The following is a 17,218-nucleotide window of genomic DNA, read 5'->3' on the forward strand; positions in this document are numbered from 1 at the left end:
GGCTGGCCCCTGATGTTAATATTTTTACTTGAATGGAGACTTCACAGAAAAGAAATGAAAACCCAGAAAAGTGGTTATACCTGGGGACTTGGATACCATTTTAACAAAGGGCGATAAATTGTGGAGAGGTGACTAAACAAAGGAAAAGGACGTTTGGCCTTCTAGGAATTGTCAGTTGTGGGAAGATGACTAGAAATCTGTGGGCACAACTAATGGTAGATAGGGGTTGTAGAGGGTGCACCAGTCCAAATGGAAATTTCCCCTACAAAAGGGAAATATATGCACTGCTTTTAGGCAAATAGGGAGAGATCAGAGAGCTCCTTCTATGTTTGCTGTTTCTCAGTTGCTTTCAGCTCAAAATAATCTTTATGTCAAAGTGGCATGTTTTGAGGTGGCATATTCTGATCCCCTTCAGAAACATAAAAATCTGAAAACCCTTTAGAACCCTCCTATCTCTGAAATTAATGGATCCTACTTCATAAAACTGATTGATGAAGTTGAATATATATTCCAACATATAAATAATTAATAATGATGTATAATCAATACCTATAACAATGAGACACCACAGCGTGATTTGTCTGCAATTGATTTGTGATTTTCCAATTTTAAGAATATTTAATATCAAAACATCAGTTGTATACCTTAAATACATAAACAATTTTTATTTGTCAATTATACCTCAAGAAAGCCAAAAAACAAGAAGAATATTTAAATGTTCTAGTTGTAATCTATGAGGCAAAAACCTTGTCAAAGTAAGAAAGTTCTTTATAGATGCTAATCAATGATTTATTGATATTTTTCAGTAGGATCTGAGGCAACATCAGTAGGGTCTGAAATCATAGAAATTATTTTTAAAAGTCTAATGGTTAGAGGTCAATTTGGGATAAAAAAAATAACCCCTCTCCTTAATTTTGATTTACTGTATATCTGTGGTTCTCAATTCGGGACAGTTTTGCCCCCCAGGGGACATTTAGCAGTATCTGGAAAATTGGAGGTTGTCACAAGCTTGGGGCATGGATATTACTGGCATCTGGTGTCTAGAGGCAAGTGATGTTGCAAAACATCTTAAAATGCACAGGACAGCTCCCTACAACAAAAAATTATCCATCCCAAAAGGTTAATAGTGCCAAGGTTGAGAAACTTCTCTATATGCAACTCTGTGACTCAGTATAAGAATTCTACAATTTGGAATATCTACTCATGTTTAATTCTAGTAGGCCTTGAAAACAAAATAAAGACCATTAACACATATCTTAGACATGCATATCATTACAAACTGCTTGCTGACTCTTGGCTTTTTATCTGGACAATTAGATTTTCACAATGGATTCTTGAGTTTGGCCTGAGGCAATGTTATTACTATGGGAAAGCAAAAAAGAAAGCACTCAAGAGATCCTGCTAAATATCTTAAATGTCTCATCTGAGCAGGTTTAAAGATAGAGTAATTCTTTCATAGACAACAATTCTTACATAATAATATGCTTCAAAGTGGAGTCATGGACTGTTAAGCTAAAGTAGACTTGAACCAATCATTTAGTCCAATGCTGTTGTTTTAAAATAAAATAATCTGCCTATCTAAGCTCACATGGTGTTTTGGTTACAGAACGAAGACAAGGCTTGATTACAACCCAGACGCAAGGCACTTCCTTCTCCTCCATGAAGATATTAATCACATTTGTAGGTTCTTTTTATTGGCTCATTTATTAAAGCCGACCCTCACTAGCCTCTGCATCAAGCTTTGCTCAATGTGGACTGTAAGAAAACTCAGGGAGGAATTGATTTTGTGAATAAGGGATTTTGCAGTTGCAACCCTACACCATTTACACACTTGCAATAGCATATCAGGGGAGAAGTGCAGGCATAGGGTGGGGAATTTTCCCTTGAATCCTCAAAATGATAGAACTGTGTTCCACTTCCTATCTTTTCTTCCCCCAGAGCAGTTAAAATTCTACAGTAATTTTCCCTTTGGTTATTTGCTTTTTTTCTTTTTTGAAAAGTTTCCATTATTATACCTAATAGATTAAACAGCATTCCTCTTTACTCATTGAGTTGATATAGTAAGATCTGTAAAAAGAGTTATTCCAAAATGTTAGCATTAAAGATTTTTCAGGGATCTGGTAGTTTAAGCAGTGTCATGAAGATGTAATTTCGTGTTACAATGAGAGAAAATTTTGTATCGGTACAAACCAAAGTTGTGACATACCCTGAAACTGGGGATTAGAGGAAAATTCTGTTAGAGAAAGAGATCAATGGAGCTCATTGTTAGTAGTAGTAATTGGAGTATCCTGATCTGATTGAATTTGAGATGTTCAAAATAATTAGGCTGTTGAGTGTAGAGGTGAGTATAATGATCACCATTTAAATAAAGTTAAAATATTAATGTACTAAAGTACCACCTCATTTGGTGCTAGAGGAAAAGAAAATGTTTAACCAGTAATGCAAAAGTCACTAAACCTCTCTTAAGCCTGATTAGCAAGTTAATGCTTTTTCCTTTTTGCTTTTCAAATGCTATTCCCTAATTTTGCACTCAATTTGTCTTTTTCTGAAAGCCTACTAATTTCATGTGCTTTAGCCTTACAGAGAGAACGTTGCTTAGCAACTGCCAAAATAACTAATAAGCCTATATGTAGTAAAGGCTTAAAGGATTTATTTTAAATTTACATATTTCTTTATTGACCATTAAAACCAAGAGAAAGTTGTTTCACTTTTAATTTCTTCTTATTTCTGCATTTTTTGTTCATTTATATATGAGCTGTTTGTAGCAAAAACAAAACAAAAAAACACAGTATATTTAACATGAATGTCTCTTTTCTCCCATCAACTGCTTCGTAACATTACTCTGTGTTCTTCATTTGCTTTAGTTATTTTTTTCCAACAGAATACACTCTCAATGATGTATGCTGGATAAAGAAATGTTTTCTAATTCGTTGGAGACAGAATTCTACAATATTGCTTTTTAATGCTAAGAAGCTTTTTTTTTAGAGGAAATATAATAAGGTTTTAGGAAAGGGAAATACTTGGAGATTAAATTGAAATGGTCGATATTACCTATAATGGTTTTATTTTTTGGTTATTTGGCCCGCTCTGAGCTAAGGCTTTTGGGGTGGGAAGTGGTGCTGTCACCTTGCAGTGTCCTCTCAGACTACTGTTGCTTAGCCTTGGCGTGTTCACTTGTCAGAGGTTTGTCTTCCCGCTGTGACATACAAAGCTTTATTACTATCCAAATCTCAGACCTATTTTCTTCACTCTGCTTCTGTTCAACTGCCCTGGGTAAAGACAAAATACCAGTAAATTTCCTTACTATTCTTTTGTATTCTGTGGTGTTGTAAAGTTACAGATCACTTGTACAAATATTATTAATCATAAAAAGAGCATGGGCAGCTTATATTGATAGTGCTAAGGCAGTCTGCATTAAAGAGAAACTGTGCATGCAGCCAGTTACTAATGCTGCACTTCTGTGTTTACAAGAGCAGATAATGGGCAAATTCATTTTATTCTTTATAAAGTTTGATACCAGAACTTTTTGCATAACATTAAGTTTATTTAGCCAACTTCATGAGCCATTTTTCCTATAACGTCCATTTAAGCAGTTCTGTATACAGAGGATTGGAAAATTGCAAGTATTGATAAAATGTTTGATAACTGAAATTTTCAAATACTGAAACTTTTATTTATTTTAGCTATTAATTTCAATTTATTCCTGTAACATAGTCATTTGACAATGATTTGAAATAACATCCACCAAGTAGTCACTAATTAGAGTTTTTCCTTCATTTCCTATGTTTGTACTCTTTGGAGTAGAGATACCAATAAGTAGTGTGAGGTGTCAAAGAACTAGTTGGCTATTAGGAGAAGCAAAAGGCATTATTATTTACATTGTCGACAAAAATAATCCATAATCAATCTATAAATGAAAATTTGGGAGAGTTTATTCTGAGCTAAACTCTGAGGACCATGGCCCAGGGCCTTTCTTCCCAAAGGAAGAAAGGGCACCAAAGAAGTGGGTGCACAGAGTGGTTATATACCCCCAAACAGGATGTTTCACATATGATTGAAATGTCCCTTTTACAATAGTCGCGAGACTGCTCTATTGGCACAGCGATTGATCGAAACGGCAGGTGGGTCTGCTGTCTCAGTAAACACAGCAGGGTGGCAGGTCGTTGTCTTGAGCTGGGTGGTCACAGGTGAGCTGGGTGGTCAAAGGTGAGCACAGCAATCAGTTCCTAGCCTAAGGAAAGATGCTTATCCTTAAGGAAATGCCAGTGTGGGGGGAAGTTGCACCTTTGTCTTAAGGCCATTTGTTCTTGCCATAGTAAATGTTTTAAAGCAGATATACAATGTGTGCTCAATAGCCACAGTCAGGCCCTTTTGGAAAAAACAAAGTTAGGCCGAATTAGGTTTATACCAAATGCCTTCCTCATATACTCCAGTATATTCGTATACTCCAATATATCCTATTGCTTGCCATTTCAATTTGTCAACATAAATTAAAATTCTTCACAAATCATTAATATTTAATATGTGTTTATATTCAGTTTTACAACCTGATCATTTATATGGATTTCTTTTTCTTTTTTTCTTTTTTTTTTTTTTTTGAGGAAGATTAGCCCTGAGCTAACTGCTGCCAGTCCTCCTCTTTTTGCTGAGGAAGACTGGCCCTGAGCTAACATCTGTGCCCATCTTCCTCTATTTTATATGTGGGATGCCTACCACAGCATGGCTTTTGCCAAGCGGTGGGTGCCATGTCTGCACCCGGGATCCGAACTGGCGAACCCCAGGCCGCCGAGAAGTGGAATGTACGAACTTAACCGCTGCGCCACTGGGCTGGCCCCTATATAGATTTCTAATATATAAACCTTCCCCTGGTCTAAGCTTGTTAAAGTAACTTTTTGTTTTACCATCATTTCAATAATAGTTAAATGTTGGTCATTTTAGTATTATAAATCATAAGTTGGTCATTTTAGTATTATAAATCATAATTCATATTACATTGCATATTTAAAATTCTCCACAAATGCATGCTAAGTTTAATATAAGACACTAGCCTTATAACAGTTTTGAACATTAGAAATTTGTATTTAAAACTACACTGAAGATTTCATTACTGGATAATTAGGACAACATAATAAGGAATGAATAGCTACCAATTTTAGATATTGACAGAGTTTTGCTTGTTTTGCCTCTGATATTTTTCTGTATCTTCACTTAACTAGTAAACAGGTCTTCTTCACCTAAACATTTGAAGGTTTTCTTAGATTCCAAATGGACATTTTAAATAAGAAAGAGGTATCACAGAATATGTATGTCCTTAGGCCTAAAGGTAGTCATCATGTTACTGGGTGAGAGGACCTATGTATGGCCTGATGCACCTGAGAGCCAATACTATGGCACCAGCCTTTGAGAAAAGAAAAGGCTTTATTGTGAGGTGGACTGGCAAGGAGACAGGAGGCAAGGCTCTCATATCTGTCTCCCCGATCCAGGATTTGGGGCAAAATTTAAGGAATTAAGAGGGGCAGGCTGGTATGTGGAAGTGCTGGCAGGATAGGTTTCAACTGGAAGGACTTTCAACATTTATGGTAAAGTGTGGAACGGAGCTTTAACACTGGATCTTCCTGGACAGTGGACCCCTTGCTTCTGATGAGAGTCTGGCTTTTGAGTTCTGGTTGTGTCCTGGTCCTTTGGTTCTGTGAGAGGAGAATCTTTTGTTCTGGGTGTTATTTCAGGTCAAAATTTTCTTTTCTGAGCATGCTCCAGCTACATGACATGCAGTTTTGTCTCCTTGCCCCTGCAAACAACCTTTTTTTTTTGAGGAAGATTAGCTCTGGGCTAACATCTGCCCCCAGTCCTCCTCTTTTTGCTGAGGAAGACTGGCGCTGAGCTAACATCTGAGGCCATCTTCCTCTGCTTTAAATGTGGGACGCCTGCCACAGCATGGCTTGCCAGGTGGTGCCATGTCCACAGCCAGGATCTGAACCAGCAAACCCCGGGCCTCCAAGAAGCGGAACATGGGAACTTAAACCGCTGCGCCACCAGGCCGGCCCCTGAAAACAACCTTAACATTCTGTTGTTGATAAGATCAGTTTAAACTGGTGCTGTAGTTACAATCATATTAGAATTTGTGACTGAAAATAAACCCCTTGAGCAGCTATGTAGGCACTAATATTATCTTTGAACTTTCTGCTTAGTTTGAAGTGTAATTAAAGCATAAGGATTTTAGCTGTTTTTATGATCTTCATGATATTGGAGAGATATTCTCTGTGATGATACTTTATGGCAATTCTTAAACCTGAAGTGACCACTTTTTGGGAAAATATTTTAGATTGAACATAAAAAATAAACTCTCATTGAAATAAATGAAATTCTGCTACGATGACCACTGTTAAAAAATTAAGACCCTTCAAGGCTGGCCCCATGGCCGAGTGGTTAAGTTTGCACACTGCACTTGGGCGGCCCAGGGTTTTGCCGGTTCAGATCCTGGGTGCAGACATGGCACCACTCACCAGGCCATGCTGAGGTGGCGTCCCACATGCCACAACTAGAAGGACCCACAACTAAAAATACACAACTATGTACGGGGGGCTTTGGGGGGAAAAATAAAAAATCTTTAAAAAAAAAAATTAAGACCTTTCTATTATTTTACTCTTAGCCATTTTACCAATTTACTGTTGCTCTTAAATCAAACAAAAAGCCGATTTTTAACCTCATGAAGCCACCATTGACAGAGTGTTCAAGGAATGCTGCCTCAATCCACAAAATATTTTCTATTGTAGCAGACTGTTAATATATGCGTTGCACTTGTCAGTAGATTGCTTTCAGTCCTGTCTTTTTCTTTATATTTGCAAATGGCTTATAAGTAATACTTAGATGCAATATGAGTTTTTTTCATATTTTCAATATACAGTGATATAATATTAAAAGCAAAATATTAAAAGAAGAGAAATACAGAGTCCAGCTTTGGAAATGTAAAAGCTTCTGTTTCAGGATCTCCAAGTTGAGTTTACTTTCTTCTTTCTTGAATTCATCTTATGATGAACCTGTTGTAAGTCGGAAAAAAACTACAGAGCCTTTGTAATCACATATTTCAGTTTTAATTATAGCTCTGATTTACTAATGGTGTGACCTTAAATTACTTAAACTGTAAGGGCAGTGGTTTTCTCTTCTGTAAAATGGGGATCATAAAACCAGCTTTATAGTGTTGTTGTAAAAACTAAAAGAGATAATATAGGGAAAGCTCCACTCCAGTTCAGTAGGTGTTAAATGTTACTTCTCTCCTCCTTTCTCCTTCACCCCTAATCAAACTCAGTTGTTATCTTTGAAATGAAGTGGATTACGGTTTTATTGGTCATTTCTAAGCTCTCAGATAAGCTGCTACTCTAAACCACTGCATAGGATATTTCTTTTGACTCTAAGGTACAAATGAACAGTGGAAAATCTTATTATAATACAATTATAAAGAAGGATTATGTATTTGCAGATGATAGCCCATAGTAACAGTGTTTTGTTGATCAGGTTACAACAGATGAATATCGTTATACAACAAATGCTCTCTTTGTTCCCTGTTCTTGTCACAATTGCTCAATTTAATGAGAGGTAATTGATTAAACTCTGTTTGCATTGTAGTCAGGAAACTGGAGAGGGCAGCTAAACCAAGGAGATTCCACGCATACACATATCAATCTTTTTACCTTCTCTAACCCATCTCAGTTATTTCTGACAGAAGAGCTCATGTAAATTACCAAATTGCTCCCAAATAAAGCAACATCTAGAAAGATTTCATTGCTTGGGGAAAACTGGTAGAGGACTGGAGTCGTGTGACACCTTTTATTTTCCTTCCTGGATTTTGATTAATTGGACAAGGAAATAGAAAATGGAGGCATTGACTGCTTTCCTGTATACTGAAAACACCCCTTACCTCATTTCTCAAGGTTATAATTCCCTCTTCTCCAGTTTTTGGCAGATAATTTTCATCTCCAGACATAGTTTTTATTAATATTGATAATAACAGCAACTAACATTAATCAAACACCTCCTATAGCCAGGCGGCTTACTAAGGACTTGTACATGCATTATCTTATTCCTCATAGTATCAGCATTGTTATTATTTCTCATTTTATAGATGAGAAAACCAAGAGTGAGACAGCTTATGTAATTTGCTCATCGTCGCACAGCTAGTATGTAGCAGAGTCGAATATCAAACCAGGTTATTCTCAACTCTGGAGCCCATGTGTTAGCCATTATATGCTACGTACTTTGTCTGATGGCAAAATGGAGGCTAGAATGGCAGAAACCCTATGGTCTTCAATGACTGCCCTTGGCCTACACACGATATATTCCAAATTTGTTGACCTGATATTTGAAACCTACCACAGGACAATTCAAATCTGCCTTTGAAATCTTATCTCCTACTGTACCCAATATCAGTTCACCACTCTGGCTAGGCTAATGTTATTTTCCCTGCAAAAGCATTATTTCACTTTGCCTATCAAAACCCAGCCCATCTTTTCCATGAAGACTTTACCGTCTGTCTTCCTTCTTTTACAATCCTAATACCACTTTTTATTGCTCTACTTGACAGGCGTAGTGTGTTGTAACCTAACTGTGTGTGTGTGAAGAAGATGTCAGTGTTTGAGAAGCAGTAGTAGTGACCGACACATGGCTGATTCGCAGAATATGTTTGCTTACTTCCCTTATCATTCTTTAGTGATGAAAGGCATGCACTTTGGAGCCAGACGTACTTGTTTTTGAATCCTCTCAGCTCCATTTCTAGCTGTGAGAGTTGAGTCAAATTACTAAACTTCTCCACACTTGAGTTACCTCGTCTGTAGAAGAGGGATAATTGTAGTCCTAACTCATTGGCTTCTTGTGAAGATTAATTAAGATGCTGTGCCTAGGACATGGTGAGTACTTACTAAATAATAGCTATTATTATTATAAAAGAATTTTTAGTTTATATTAGTCATTATTATAACTGAATTATTTGTTACTATATTATAGATTTTGTAAGCCTCCCTCATGTACGTTGGTTTTTTTTAAATTGAGATATAATTCACATGTCAAATTCATTGTTTTTTTGTGTTCTTTTTTTTGAGGAAGATTAGCCCTGAGCTAAGGTCTGCCACCAGTCCTCTTCTTTTTGCTGAGGCAGATTGGCCCTGAGCTAACATCCATGCCCATCTTCCTCTCTTTTGTATGTGGGATGCCTGCCACAGCATGACTTGATAAACTGTGTGTAGGTCCACGCCCAGGATCCAAACCAGTGAACCCTGGGCCACCAAAGCACAGTGCGCAAACTTAACCACTGTGCCACCAGGCCAGCCCCAAATTCATGAAGTTTTTTTTTTTTTTTTATTAATGTTATGATAGATTACAACCTTGTGAGATTTCAGCTGTACATTTTTGTAAGTCATGTTGTGGGTACACCACTTCCCCCTTTGTGCCCTCCCCCCACCCCGCCTTTTCCCTGGTAACCACCGATCAGATCTCCTTATCAATATACTAACTTCCACCTATGAGTGGAGTCATATAGAGTTCATCTTTCTCTGACTGGCTTATTTCGCTTAACATAATACCCTTGAGGTCCATCCACGTTGTTGTGAATGGGCCAATTTTGTCCTTTTTTATGGCTGAGTAGTATTCCATTGTGTATATATACCACATCTTCTTTATCCAATCATCAGTTTCTGGGCATGTAGGCAAATTCATGAAGTTTTAACTGCAGGATTTTAGCAAAATCCACCCCTGCAAGCTGTCTATATATGACCTACTGCAGGGACCTGAGGGTCCACTGGAAACGGAGTTATCCAGGCTGGGTCACCAGCCCTGCAGGAAGAACTTGAGACAAGTAAACACTTGAATGAAAAGTAGTTCACACTTTAGTTGCTGTTCCCTAACCTGCATTCTAATCTTGTGAAAAAATGAATCTAAAACATCATGAATGTGGAATGGTTTGATTTGGTTGTTAGTAGAACTTAAAAAAAAATATTTGAATATTTTAGAAACTAAAGTTATTTGTAATTACAATTCAGTTGTGTATTCTCAAAATGAGACAAGATGAAGCATTATACATATTTTTAGATGTGTCAGAAACCATCCTCGTCTGGGATGATAGCAAATGTTAGTGAATGCTTAGGAGCACTTGAAACACTTATTTTTGGTTACCTACCATTTAAGTGAACGTGTTGTGTTAAAAAACAAAATTCAACTTTATTCAACAATTTAGAATTAATTCTAAAGATCTTATTGGCTTTATTCAACAATTCATTAATTGGGCAGCATCCAATCTAGCAGATAAAAAGGAGCTCCAAGGAGCTGTACAAAATGAATGACTTGTATGGATAGAAAGGAGCGCGAACAAGGAAGTTATACTAGGCAAAAAAGTGGTTATTGCAAGGTTACTTTCCTTTAGGGGATGGTAGGGGTCTATCAGACAGATTACCTAACTAGTGCTGATCAGGCAATTCCATTTCTGGGAGAGCCAAAACTAATAATGAAGTCTCTGGTGACATGGGGCTTAGCTAAGTGACTCCATTTTCAGCCTCTTGTCTTGTTTTTAACAGTTGGCCATGGATTTTAGAGTAAGAAATGAGGTAAAAACCTGAACTGTTAAAGAGTTGCAGCTACTCTTTCATAGTCTGAAATCTACCTCACCTTCCTTCTTTGTACTGAGATGCAAATGAGGAAGTAGGATAGCAGTGTGACTGTTAAGCAAGTATTTATGTCCCACTGGTTTCTCTTTTCTTAGTTTAACTCTGGGGACTTCTTTTTTTTTTTTTTTCTTTTTAAGAATCTATGTTTTCTGAGGTTTTGATTTTGCCTAGCAATTGCTAGGAAAGATAGGAAAGATAATGAGCTGAATGGCTGGAATTTGACACAAGTATAATGGTTTTCTTTATTTACCTTTGCATGATTTTAAAGAGAACTAAGATTTCGTTTATTTGTCTTTTATTACTTTTTGTTGTTTTCCTTTTGTAAAAAAACAGTGTGTGTTACTGGACTATTCTGAAATCCAAGATATTCTGAAAAGCTTTCTTCTATTGATACTTCTATGGTTTCTCATTCTCATCTTATCTTTTGCTCTCCCACTTAGAACACTTGGGTTTCATAATGTACGCTCCTAAATGTAAATAGGAACCTACTTGGAATATTGGTTTTCTGTGATTAAGAAAGTACTTGTAGAATTTTGTCTTTCTTATAGTTCTTTATCTCTATGTCAATGTCAGGAACATTTTGTGAAGGTCCCTTAAAACTGAATCATGTATAATTCATGAATGTTTATATTGAATTATTTAGGAACATCTGTAAAGATGTCCATCATTGATTAGACAAGGGCCGCTGGAGAAGGAGGAGCAGGCTCTGCAGGGCTCTGCCCATACAGGTGGGGGACATAGAAGACCTTTCTGCCCTCTAGACTGTATTTCTGTCGTGGTGGTTTTGTCCTCCTTTCCATCTTGTCCTGATTTTATGGCTGTTGTGATGAGAATGTTCAACAAGTAGAACTTGAGGCGTGGGAAAAGGGTTTTACTGCCACTCTTGTGAGGTGGGATCATTTTGCAATGCTGTGCCATCTTTTTTAATGTATTTGCTGCTTTGAGTGGTGGATAACAGAATACTACTCCCATGATAAAACTAACTTTGCTTTGCTGCATTTGGGGAGAACACAAAGTAGAAAAATGTTCACATCTTATTCAGGCTTTTCTTTATTTTTGTTTTGGCCTTTTCTAAATTTGACACTGGAGCATGGATGTTCTCTGAAGGCCAGGAATGGAATGGCTTATTAGACCCATATCACTTGACACATATCACACTGACACATGTCATTCAGTATGATCCAGGTAAGTTTTTGTAAAAAGTAACAATCCTAGAAGAATGACTGTTGGAACAAAATCAGCTACCAGAGTGAAGTCTTTCTATGTCAGATCTTTAAACAGCATTTAAAAATCATTGAAGATATTTTATTCATTAAAATTTTCTTAATGAGATCTAGAGAGCCTTTTGAAAATTATTTTGTAGCCAGTTTGCCTCTGACTAGAAAGACTGTAAAGAGTAACTAATAAAAAGTATAACAACTGTCATTGAATTCTCTTTTATAGGCAAAAGAGTTGATATTAGAAAATCCAAACTAGGGTAGAAAGTAGACTGTATTTGTTGGGCTACACTGTAGCAACCCTGGAGGGACTTTCTTAACATCTGGGATTCATGTTACCCTTGTTTTTTATTCTGAAGGATATTAAAAAGGTTTTTCCACCTTCAAATCCCCTAATAAGCCTATTTAGTGGAGGGAAATAGGACACATTGCTTTTGACTCTTTCTGAGTGTGCGTGAAAACTTCTGATCTGCTCCATCCCTCTCAATTTACATCGCCATGAGGAAATTGAAACCTAGAGAGGTCAAAAGACTGGCTCTGGGACAGACAGCTAGCTAGTTCCTGCTTGAACCGGGGACCATCTCTTGATTACCACTGATGCCTTGTTTTCTGCAGCCCATTTGATACCCAATCTCCTGGTAAATTTTAGCAGCAAATGGTGTTGGTGGCACTACACCCCTTGATCTCAGGTAATTCCCACCCCTACGCATTTTTTTTCAGTGGAGTTGGGTGGTGTGAAGTAGATGCCTGCAGAAACTCAGGTGGAAACAATCCTAGGACATAGTGGTTCTTAATTCATCAGTGAAAAGGCAACAGTGTAAGAAAGATGTTTTGCAAGGGAGTCAAGGGCTATATGTAAACATGACTGTGTACAATGGCTCCTGAAGTTTGGGAGGGGGGTGTTGTAACTGTTGTTTCTGAAATTGGAGATAATGTTTTCAGGAAAAGAGAAAAAGCCAGTAAACAGTTGTTTAAATAGATCCTCAGTTTTCAAAAAGTATGCTTTTTGTTTAGAGGACAAATATGCATTTAGTTGTATGAGAAAAGAAACATTTGAATTTCTCCTTCTCAGAGTCTGGAGGAACATTTTAAGGGTGACAAAAAAGAAGGGTACAAATCAAATTTAGGGGGTCTTTGCGCTGGAAAATGTATGCACTGTGGCTATGGGAGAGGACCTTTTGCATTTGAAATGAAATGTTAATAATTCTATTCACTGTGGCTAATTAGAACAATGTTTTGAAGGTAATAAATCAGAAGCTTTTAAAAATATGTAATTGTTTACCTAAGAACTTGCGTGGAATTCTAAAAGGACTAAATTATTTGAAGTTGTTAGCTTCTGTTTGTTCATGTAATTTTTTACAATCTCTATAGCCTTTGATTATGATTTTAAAAACGTTTTGTGCTCTTATAGCCCTGATGCCATGAACGTTTTATGAGTTTAATGCACGGCACCTTAACTATTTGATGTTGTTTTCCCAGTCCTTTTTCTGCTTGGATTATGAGTGTTCTTCTTAACCAAGAAGATTACCTATTGTTACACTGAGTGTGCTCTCCCAGGGTGCATAGGCAACTGCTGACTGCAGGTTATAATTTGTGTGCCCCTGGGCGGTTGCCAGCAGGAAGTGAGGCATTATGGGAAGTAGTTTCTTTACCTTCCACAACAGGTGTCTTTGTCAGTGCACCTTATTCAGATATCAGTGTGGAAGCACTGAGTCACTGGAGCAAAGAGGGAAAGCAAGAGGAGTTGCTTTCACATCTAGAAAATGGTGCTGCAAGATCAATTTGAAGTCTTCTGGTGCTAGTGAATGCCTGCAGAGGTGCACAGTATCTTTAGAGTACTTCTGAAAAGATAACAAGGAATTTAAAAGGTATGAACTGCCTGGATGCCTTATAATACCTTGTCTCCTGATTATCATTTAATTCTTACCTGGTTAGTCAGCGTTAAGATAAATATGCTGGAAAAATTTTTAACAAAAATAAAGCTTAAAAGACAAAGCTTCATTGTAGAAAAAAACAAAGTAAAAATGCTTTACCGGCTCCAGCAAGGGTCAAACACAGTTTGAAGTTGTTTTAATCTTGAGGATTTATTTAAAGTATTGCATTTTCTGTTTAAATAAGCCTCTTAGAATTGCTTCTGTTTCCTGGCAATAAGGTGTTTTTCCCTCCTTCCTCCTGTGTGTGTGTGTGTGTGTGTGTGTTTAATCTAGAATGCTATAGCAGTTGTTAAACTCTCCTAATCACATTTAAATAGAACAAGGTACTGTTTAAGTAATCAGTTAATTTAGGTGAAGATACTTTAGGAAAACAAGGGAAAATAGACACTATAAATCTCATTCTAAGTTTTGTTTGTTTTCTGAAAAGCGAACTAACTGAAAATAATACTGCTATTGGTAATTGGAACTAAAAGTTCCAACTAGTATCTGTATTTAATTGTAGACAAACATTGCCAAATTGATTTCTACTTCCGACAAATAATATTTCTCATAGCACTGCAGTGTCATAATCTACAAAAAGCCGGGAAATGTTGGGAAAACAACTTTGGGAGAAGCTTCATCTGTCCTCCCCTTTTTTATTTGCTTAATTCTTTTCCTCTGGAATTAGCGTACATTATATTTCCTGGTAATTTAGGCAACCTTGTAATGATAATTATGGGCAGCTTTCAAATTTTTCATCAGGGCACATGGAGGTTCATTTACAGTCTCCACTTGTACTGGTGGGCTAAGGCACCAACGGTTCCTGGCTGTCTGCTGATTTGGGTAATTAAACCTTATCTACTGATTTGGGTAATTAAGTAAATAATTAAACCTCTAAGCTTAAAAATAAAAGATGAAGAGAACTTTTATCTGTGACAGAAAATCAGTCTAGAAATGAGACCTTTGTGTTGTTTTCTGAATAATAACAGAAAACTAATTTCTCAAAATCAAGAATTCTGTTTAAAATATTTGTGTTTATGGTTTTTTAGTGGGAGAAGGGGAAATGATTATTGATACTGCAGTCCCTGTTTCATTTTTATATTTTGGTACTTCTTTTTTTTTAACAGAAATACTCAGAGGGGAAAAAGAATCTTTTTTATTCATACTTCAGGAGATAATTTTTAACTGCACCAAGAGTTTGATAAATTCTGAACAACAAAAGGTTACCGTCTATTTTCTGGGATTGTGAAAAAATAAGCAGTAAGAAAATCTACTTCTGCTCCAAGAAGAATCTCGATATAATTAATACTGAAGTAAGAAGATAAACTTTAAACATTTCCACCAAGAACATAACATAAATCATTTTTCGTGTTTTTGGGGTTTTTTTTGTTTCTGCCATAGGATATTTCTAGTTAGGAAACTTTTCTTTATTTCTCTTTTTGAAGTTTAAAGAAGATTTCCAAAAACTGAATTTTCCAGCCACTGTGTTAAGAATGCAGAAGGTGTTTATAGTGTATACTTCCTTCATAGATAAGAGACCTCCTCTAGTTTTCTACTGGGGGTGAGTTGCTAGGCAAGCCTGTGATAGCAGCTGTTTTTTTTCTCTTTTTCTTTTTTTCCTTCTGGATTTTTGACACTCCACCCCCTCAAACTCAGGTGGGTGTGTGCATTGGCACTGAGCTGCAGTAGGATTTTTCCTTGGATAGTCTGGCCTGAAGCTGGGGCAGCAGCTGCTGCTGTGGAAAGGTCAGCTGGCAAGATGATGGAAGAAATCTCCATTATGGTAGCCTATGATGCCCATGTTTTCAGCCAGCTGCACGATGAAGACTTCCTCACTAGTCTGGTGGCCATCAGCAAGCCCAGGTCTATGGTAGGTGGTACCTTGCACACTACTCTGGGGCTCTTTGTTCTTTTCTAATATGATATTTATACTCCTGTAGCAGTTGAGGCATAGCTTCCTGGGAGTTAAAGTAGAAGTATTGCTGTTGGCTTTGTGTTACAGGCTACAACAAGGTCTACAGGTTTCCAGTGATTTATTTACATAACTAAACATGCTAGTACATTTAAGCTGTCTTAGGAGGAACACTTAGGTTAATGCTTTTATACGTAGTGAGGTTGAAAGGAGTTTTACAATGCCAGACATTGCTTTGTCCCACATGTTTGCCTTGTGGGTATGTATATGATTATTAGGTGAGGGCTACCTACATTTACCTCCATATAATTCAGTCTTTTTGTAGTGGAACAGTTTGAAGTGGAACATTTTTACCAGTGGGTCATAACATTGACATTGAGAATTGAACTATCTAAAAGACAAGTAACTTTCAAAGTTTTTAGATTATTACTAAGAACTATTATGAAAATAACTTCTAGTATAATTTTAGTTTGTATTTAATTTTATTTATTTATTTTTTAACTATTCTTCAAAGGTCTTAGTGTGTATATCCTGGCTTAATAGAAAAATGAAGTTCTTGCAAATGTTTGTTGTTTCTTCTCTGTAGATGTCATCCTCATAATGGCTTCGGAGTTTAAGATATCACACCCTTTGAACAAACTTTCCTAACTGCTGTTGTAGTAACCTCTTATTCATTATATTTGATAGTACTCATCACAAGCAACAGAATGAGAGTGTATCATAAGTTGTCTTACTAGTATGAAACCCTAATTCTCTACATTAAGGCATAGGAACCTTAAAAATGTAATATGGCAATTTCTTCAAACAATAAATTGCAGTGACAAGAATAAAGGGGGAACTCATAGACTGATTTAAAAACACTTAAGGGTTCTATCAGCCAGGTATACTGTACTGACTTTGTTTAGATGCTGATTTGAACAAACTATAAGAAACATCTATAAGGTAATTGGGGGAAATTTGACACTAATTAGGTATTTAATGATATTAAGAGAATTATTCAATTTTTTATGTAACAATGATATTATGATTATGTTAAAAATGATGATTTAGAGATACATATTGAGATAGTTACAGATGAATGTCTGCAAGGATTCAAAATGATCCAGTAGAGGGGTTGGTGATGTGGATGAAACTAGATGACTATGTGTTGATAATTGCTGAAGCTGGGAGTTGGGTACAAAGGGATTCATTATACTCTTTCCACTTTTGTAGATGTTTTATAGATGCAGTTTAAAAGAATCACCAAAAAAATAGCAGAAGCAAAACAAATACAAAACCATAATATACTTCTATAAGTGTTTATTAATACAGAAACATCCAGCCTACTGCATTCTTTCCCTATTTAATATAAAATAATTTCTATTTTTATACTTTATTACGTACATTATATGGAGATTATTGCCAGCCCTTAGTTAACCACAATATATATACCAAGTCAGGATAGAATAGTCCATGGTTGTGGATAATCTTTAAATTTCATTTTAGCCATGAATTTCATTGTGTTCCACCATGGAAGCTTATCCAAAG

General features: G+C 36.5%; 1 protein-coding gene across 22 annotated transcripts in view; it reads left to right on the forward strand.

The window, feature by feature from the left end:
- RABGAP1L (RAB GTPase activating protein 1 like) overlaps positions 1-17,218 on the forward strand; it is a 674,786-nt gene that overhangs the window by 553,041 nt on the left and 104,527 nt on the right. For 3 of the 22 annotated variants that reach the window (XM_070266408.1, XM_070266407.1, XM_070266401.1), the window contains exon 20: positions 14,907-15,072. In XM_070266408.1, the coding sequence (XP_070122509.1) occupies positions 14,907-14,957 (51 nt within the window). In that variant the 3' untranslated portion in view covers positions 14,958-15,072. 22 annotated transcript variants of the gene reach the window in all.

Source organism: Equus caballus, chromosome 5, assembly GCF_041296265.1.
Source record: "Equus caballus isolate H_3958 breed thoroughbred chromosome 5, TB-T2T, whole genome shotgun sequence".
NCBI classification, from domain to species: Eukaryota; Metazoa; Chordata; class Mammalia; order Perissodactyla; family Equidae; genus Equus; species Equus caballus.